This window comes from Anarrhichthys ocellatus, unplaced genomic scaffold, assembly GCF_004355925.1.
Source record: "Anarrhichthys ocellatus isolate YVR2014 unplaced genomic scaffold, GSC_Weel_1.0 scaffold40, whole genome shotgun sequence".
In the NCBI taxonomy this organism is placed as follows: domain Eukaryota; kingdom Metazoa; phylum Chordata; class Actinopteri; order Perciformes; family Anarhichadidae; genus Anarrhichthys; species Anarrhichthys ocellatus.
Window position 1 is genome coordinate 1,920,998 of NW_022280070.1, and position 8,104 is coordinate 1,929,101.

The 8,104-nt window shown below is 41.3% G+C and overlaps 1 protein-coding gene across 1 annotated transcript in view; it reads left to right on the forward strand.

Moving 5' to 3' along the window:
• The first annotated feature begins 5,273 nt into the window (after positions 1 to 5,273).
• The window catches only part of znf281a (zinc finger protein 281a), an 8,853-nt gene continuing 6,022 nt past the window's right edge, over positions 5,274 to 8,104 (forward strand). Inside the window, exons 1-2 of the mRNA XM_031867971.1 lie at positions 5,274 to 5,432; positions 7,094 to 7,547. Coding sequence (XP_031723831.1) covers positions 7,143 to 7,547 — 405 coding nt within the window. The 5' untranslated portion in view covers positions 5,274 to 5,432; positions 7,094 to 7,142. The remainder of the gene's footprint in view (positions 5,433 to 7,093; positions 7,548 to 8,104) is intronic.

An 8,104-nucleotide genomic window follows, 5' to 3' on the forward strand; every position in this document is an offset into this window, starting at 1 on the left:
CCACCACTGCTCCTCTGTCTCAAGGCGTCCCCCAGGGTTCGGTGCTTGGTCCTCTTCTGTTCATCCTGTACTTGCTCCCTCTTGGTAACATCATCCGTCAACATGGTCTTCACTTTCACTGCTACGCCAATGATGTCCAGCTCTACATCTCCACAAAGGCCATTACCACTGCTACTCACTCCACTCTCACCAACTGCCTCACTGACATTAAATCATGGATGCAAACCAACTTCCTCAAACTGAACTGTGATAAATCTGACATGATCATCATCGGTCCCAAATCCCTCACCAAAACCAGTCACAACTTCTCGCTCACCATCGACAACTCCACTCTGTCTCCCTCCCCACACATCCGCAACCTCGGAGTCATGTTTGACAGCAACCTCTGCTTTGAACACCACGTCAAACAAATCACCAGAACTGCCTTTTTCCACTTAAAAAACATAGCCCGTCTCCGCCCATCACTCTCCTCATCTGCTGCTGAAACTCTGATCCACGCCTTCATCACCTCAAGAATTGACTACTGCAACAGCATTCTCCACGGCACATCATCCAAAATCCTAAATAAACTCCAGTACATCCAGAACTCTGCTGCTCGCCTGCTCACCCACACCCGCTCCCGCGACCACATCACCCCTGTTCTCCAGAACCTCCACTGGCTCCCCGTCCCACAACGGATCCAATACAAAATCCTTCTCCTCACTCATAAAGCCCTCCACAATCAGGCCCCCTCCTCCCTCACCGACCTGCTTCACCACCACACTCCATCCCGTCGGCTCCGCTCCTCTGATGCCAACCTCCTGTCTCTTCCACTTAGGACCAAGCACCGGACATGGGGTGATAGAGCCTTCTCCATATCTGCCCCCTCCCTCTGGAACTCTCTCCCCAAACACATCCGAGACTGCACTGACCTTTCCATATTCAAATCACAGATCAAAACCCACCTGTTCAAAACTGCTTTTAATGTGTGACCACTATTGTGTATTTTATGTTTTTAGTGTATTGCTTTTATATATGATGATTTTAATGTAAAGTGTCTTTGAGTTTTATGAAAAGTGCTATATAAATAAAATGTATTATTATTATTATTATTATTATTATTATTATTATTAAGTACATTTTTCCATAACATTGCGGAACTGCTGTCTCCTCCTTCTGGCACTGAGAACAACTACGCAAAAACTGTCTGTGGGCAAGTCCCTATAACATGAATGCAGGTGAGCTCGCCACAGACGCCAGACACCACAACCCGGTATACTGCGATAGAGAGAGAGCTTGTGTGAACTAATTTGGCAAGGGCTTGGATGTAACAGACGTTCATTTATATTAAAGTCCCTCCACTCCATCTTAATTTGGCTAACGGTTTTAGCGATGTTACAGGGGAACCCTCTGATTTAACACATTAAAGGCTCTTTATAGGTGTTGGGGAGTACTACTGCATATGTAAAAGGGTTGTGTAAAGTATTTTGTGGCGCCAGAGCAAGCTGCACAAAATCTGATAAATTGTCTCAAGTGAAGTCACATGAGTCGGCGTCAGTTGGGGCTAAAGACGATGAAAAACAATTTTTAAAATTGGATAATGTTACAGGAGTGCAATGCTAAATCAGTCTCCTTTAACTTTTCCACCACCGGACGAGTAGTAGATCAAATATTGTCCGTCACTTGAACAATAACAGATCTCTGCATTATCTTTAAGTCGTAAATGAAAGAGGAGGATGGCTCCCAGGGTGACAGCTGCTTTAGACAGAAGATGAGAAAGAAGGGCTGTAGACATTTGGGTATTTCAAGATCATTTTGGAATATTTCATACAATGAATGCAGATTAATCTTGTTATTTAAGTATATCACCTTTTAGTTATATTGTAAGACCTGATATTTCATCATCCCAGCTGCAGGTGATAAAACTGACATCAAACAAAATGGTATTTGAATTGTAACTATCATACTGTTCTACCATTTATTTTGAAAGGAAAAAGAAATGCTTTATTAAAACAGCAGCTAGTCTGGCTCTATCTAAAGGTAGAAGAGATCAGCCTACTAGCACCCTGAAGCTCACTAATTAATACATTATATTGCGTTTGTTAAATCCATACAAAAACTCAAGTGCAAAAGGGTTTACAGGGGATATTAACTGTTTCTCAGGGCGCTGTAACTTCCTGGAGTCTCCATTGGTTGTGTGGCAACCTCACTGTAACTGTTTACAGATTTTATGCAAAGATTAGATAAACAGCTGCTGGTCGCAGCTACTTATTTGGCGTACAAATATGAGAGTGGTGTCGCTTTTCTCATCCAACTCTCAGCAGGAAAGCAAATAAGTGCATTTCCCAAAATATGGAACAATTTGTCTTCATAAAAAATATATATCTAGTTACAAAAGTTGTAAGCCCATTCAAACATAATAAGCTAGTTTGATCAGTCGGGTATAACCGTGACCACAAAATAAGTTTACCAGTGTATACGCCCTGTCTTCTGTATACAACACCTAATAAATTGGGTGTAGTATCGACCGAGTTTCTAATTTGTAGCATGTGCCATCAAATATCAACTATCAGTGAACCAAATAAAATCATCCAAATGTTATTTTATCCCCACAGCGCAAGTCTCACCACTGCACAGGTTTCTAATAACTCACACGTTACTGACAATCTCAGTAGAGGGAATTTGTACACGGCTGTGATCCTCCTGACAATTGAGGATTAGAGCGTAGACGGCCAGGAACGCCATCTGTTATGTGTAGTCATGAGGCTTTCCCAGTGAGAGGAATCCAAATCAGCGCACACACAGGCAACCACCAAACTACAAACTACAGGAAATTCAGCGTTTGTATCAAAATTATTTGTGTGTGCGTGTGTGTTTGGGTGGGTGGGTAGGTGGGTATGTGTGTGTGCGTGTGTGTGTGTGTGTGTGTGTGTGTGTGTGTGTGTGTGAGGTTGGGATGGATTTAGGGGAGGAGGGAGTTGGAACAAAGACATGCTGCATGGGCTGAATTATTAATGAGGAGTTAGAATTGATAACCGTCTGTGTTATATGATACAAAAATCGCCAAAGATTTCACACATGAAAACATCGGACTGATTTTCATGTTCATGATCGTTGATAGCGGTGGTCTGTGTCCTCTGTCCTCTTTGCAATGAGGGGAGTCAATGGCATGCGACGTGAGACAAAGTGCAGAAGTCGTAGTGTCTCTGACCTCAATGTCCCAAACACTCAGCTTATAGAAGGGACTGATGGAAAGCTGAGCCACATGATGACATTTCCTAACCTTGGATTGCCATACAAGACTCAGAACGGGACATTGAAGTAACACCACACTTACAGGATGTCCTGTCTTTGTGTCTGTTGGTTTATGTGCTATTGTGTGTTTGTGCCAGGATGTATTTCAAGTTTGAACTGAATGATGCCTAACTAACTACGAAAAGATACTTAAAGCAACCCTATGATGAATATTTTTTTATACCAACAATGGATCACATGTCTACTTGTACAAACCAAAAGAGAATCATCACTCGACTCCACAGTTCCTCTCTGCAATTTTACCGTCTTTCAGCTCATTGTTTTGGCTTTACAGACTGCGGTTTTGTTTCTCCACCTCTGCTCTCACAGAGTGTCATTTTAGGTCGCAGCAGGCAGCTGTTTTCAGCGATAAAACTCTAAAAACATACTGTACACTTCTTGCTCAGCACCAAACAGCAGACAGACAGTGACTAGCTTGTGAATACAATGGAGCATTTAGATAGATATGAATATTGGATTAACATCCATCAGGTGACAAGAAACACAACTCCAAATGAATGATAATGTTGCTCTGCGTCTCACGGATGTGTAAATAGGCCACACACAAATATGAACGCCTTTATTTACTTTTAAAAGCCATGCATGTTTGGATTTTAGAAACACTAAGGTCAAATTCAGCTACTACACAAACAGAAAAAAGGCGTTTTCAAATGTTGACATTTTTTAAATTATTCGTGTTTTCTAAATCAAAATGCTGCCTTGATTGAAATGTTGAGTAAACGCTGAATCCTGAAAAGTCTAAGAATGCTGGAGTGAGCCAATTAAATACCACCATGTATTAGTTTTTTATGTTATGTCCCCCAGGATGTTTACATTTTAAAATTTCCAAATAATCCCTGAAGATGCTGTAAAAGACAAACTATGACTTAAATAATATTAACAATACAAGAATGGTAAAATATAACTTGATGAAAATATGTTCATTGGTTTGCATTCAAAGATGATGAAAGTTATTAACCTTGAACTACACTCATAATCACTGACTTTCATCTATACTCAGTTCATCAGTCAACCATCATGCATATTTAAACACTCCAACATGAGAATGATCTCAAAGATATCACTGACAGCCGTGTGGGTTGTCATCACGGATGATATTAAAAGGAGCAGGGACATCAAAAACCTTATTTTGCATTACTATAATGTCTGCATTTCAATGATTCTCTGCTTTCTGAATTAATTGGTTCAATAGCAATTGCAATTAGGAGTGGGGGGTGTGAGGCTTGACTCTGATGTGCTCTTAGACGTATACGTATCTGTCATGATCATCTGGACGGCTGGTCTGAGGAGTGGTTTGAACAATTCAGCCATTTGAATTTTAGGAATCATTATTTTATACTGCCATTCGAGGTGGGTATTTCTTCCTCCTTTCATTAATGGCGGACATTTTTGAATATGTTACTTGTTGAAATTGAACAAACAACAAAAGGATTGAAGTCATTTTTCCTACATTACTAAACGAAACACTAAACCAAAACAAGGCAGGTACAAAAGAAAGAAACCATTAGTTGCTATTTTTTTGTTAAATATGCCAAAATACTGGATGTGATGTGCTGTAACTTGTGCTTGATGGTGCAATTAAGTACATTTACTCAAGTACTATACTAAACTAGTATTACACTTTTATATACGATAAAATACACATTGTGGCACTCCAATAAAGGATATGTTTAAACTGTCTTATATTAGAATCTGAAGGAGAATCTCAGTAAGATATGTTAAGACTTTTGCAGTGGCTTTCTGTCCCTCCATTGCCAAACTTTGCAGATTGAAGTGCAAGAATTACAAAAAAAGCATGAATTTTAGCCCATCGAAGAACTATGAAATAGTACAATAAAAATTGTTTAATTGTACAATATATTTTTATAAATAAATCTATATCTGTTTTTCAGGGTTCCTGAAAAGGATTTTCTTTCATACCATTAATAATAAAAAAATAAATATGACTTATTTAATTATTTTTTTATCGTCTCTCGTCTTCGGGACGCGTCCGCCTGCAGGACCCAGAATCCTCTGCGCCGAGGCAAGATGGAAGAACGCAGCAGCTGCGGGAGAACAATGTTTTGGCTTTAGATATTGAAACGGACAGCTGAGGGTGAACTACACGAGCCAAAATAGCAGGTCATGGTCCTGCACCGGTAAGAGAAATTCATAAAATCCATCTTTGGGGGAAGAGGCGGTCGCTGTAGCGGTTGAACTCCTCGCACGGGACAGACAACAAAGCGCACTAACGTTACCGCTAGTTAGCTGCTAAGTTAGCTATCTCGGCTAGCCCCGGACGAGCATCATTGTTCGCTGGAGTTGTGTGGGCCGTTTGTTATGGGTCATGCTTGTGTTGTCGCTCTATCACCCACAGCCGGTTCACTGTACAGGAAACCAACTCAACGACTTGGGGGGGGAAACAGCTAAGAATAAGTAGAAACGATGTAGAGATTAGTCGCGTTGGTTGTTTTCTTTCTCAGGCGCTAACCTGCGTTCGTCCTTGATCATTTCTCATGCCCGCTGATTTAACGTCTGGTGTGACGCTAGTATGCACTGATATCTGCTACTAATTCTTTAATTTCAACTGAAAGGAAAAAGTACAAAACTAACTTTATTTACATGTCAATAAACGCACAGACTTTCCACGTGCTTTAGCTGTTTTTTTCCTGTTCACAACTGCTCGTTTACTGGTGTTCATCAAGCGCAGGGCTGCTGCTGTTATTGCATGGCCATATTAATTATTGCCTGATCCTGCATCACAAAGAAGAAGGGCCCCGCAAGGGTGGTTAGCCAAATGGTTAGCTAGGTAGCTAACGTTAATTGCACAGCGAAAAAGCTTGGTAGTTTTTATACATGAACGCAGATTTAGGGTCCACAACGCACGTGTTGTCTACTTTAACACATTTTGAGAAAGCGGAAGTTGTTCGGATCGGTTTAAAGTCTTGTTTCATTTATTAAAAGTTGTCTTTGTGTTAGCTGAGTAGGTTATTGCTGCTAGCTCACCATCAGAGCTGAAGGCATTTGGCAGCAGCAGCCAGATAGCCCTCATTAGCTGGATGGGTCGTACAAGGAGCGAGCAAAGACAACCGTAGAGGATGTTACTATTATATCTTATATTTTAACTTTAGTGAAAAATGCAGGAAAATGTTACTTCAAAGAGACAGCTTTCCAAAAGTTGCCACATTTTTTAATATTGTATTCATCACAGCGAATCATATTTAAGTTGAATGTTAACACTCAAATGTCTGCATTAGACATGGCGCTCAAAGCGATTACAAAACATGCATTTGTTTATCCAGAGACTACGTAATTACACCAGTGTTTCTAATGCAGTCTGTGCACTCTCATTGGCAGATAAGCTCATGCAAATAGGATGACTGGGTCAGACAGGCCCATCAAACAGATTAACACTACTTCAATCCTCTCATTCCTCATCTCATGTTGTGGCTAGCATTGCAGCCAGTGACCTTTCTGCCCTGTAAAGTACCGTACAAACACTGTAATCAACCACAGAGGACTGTGTACACTATACCCCCAGCTTTGTCTGTTTTGCTTGTTTCCCCTTGTCATGCTGCCAGACTGCAGCCCTTTTCTTGACCCATAAACCGTCGGTTTTAATCCGACTAAGCACCCAGTTGTTGGATCAGAGGCCATGCCACTGATTCCTGAAGACTGAGCTTAACTGGCTGTGTAATTATCTGTTGTCTATTATTTGTGTGCATCGTCACAGATTGATTGCTAGTTATAGGACCTCCCTAAAACTGACCCCTGTTTTAATGTTGACTTCTGCTCTCTCTTTTTTTTTTTCTTCTCACAGGATGACACTGATTGCCAACCCATAGTTTTCCTGCCCGCCGGCATCCATCATGAACATCATTCAAGACAAACTAGGCAATGAATACCTGCGCTCCAACGGGAGCATGGACTCCAATTTCGGCTCTGGCATGATAATGTTCAGCCACCTCCCTCCGGTGACAAGCTTCACCCGGCTGGCTGCCCACTCCGTCATGCAGGACCTTCCGCCTCAAGAAATGATCTTGAAGAAGGAGCGTGACTCGCCCGACTGCAGCATGGGTTACCAGGGTGGCCGCATGGGGTGTGCGGGGCTGGGAGACTATGTTCACGCCATGGGTATCAAGCAGGAGAAGCTGTCGGAGCACGATTATCGCCTGCCGGTTTACCCCGTAGGGCTGGGGAAGAGCACTGAGCTGCTGGAGGTGACAGTCAGCAACAACCAGAACCTGCTGGTGCATGACCTCAACATGGGCAATGTAAGTACCACCGACAGGAAAATGGCTGTGCTCGAGTTTAGACCTGAAATAAATAGTCACGTTCATTAGTCAATTGACGGAAAATATATCGCCAAATATCTTTCTCATTCATTAATCAAATAAAGTGTATTTTCTCTCAAACGCTGGACATTCTTTGGTTTCAGCTTTTCCAGTGTGAGGATTTGCTCAATCTGAGTATCTTTGGGTTTTCTTTATGTTAGTTGCACAAAAAAAGACATTTATTTTACTGTTTGTTGTTTGTTGTCTTTGTATTGACCAACTGACGAATTGATTCATCAAGAAAAAGTTGACCAATTTTCCAGTCATTGGAAACGCATGAAAAATGTCCTGGAAAATCATAGGTTGTCCTATAAAATTACAACAATATTCTCGTTTTTTCTGGCTGAGAACAAACTACTAGGCAATTTTTGCAATTGCATTTATGGTAAGGGCATTTACCCTTAAAAAGCTGTACGAACGCCTGTTATAGGCTTTTCGTTTTGTGCATTATGTGATTAGCATCGGTTTGTTAACATGACCAATTTCGTTTCAAACAT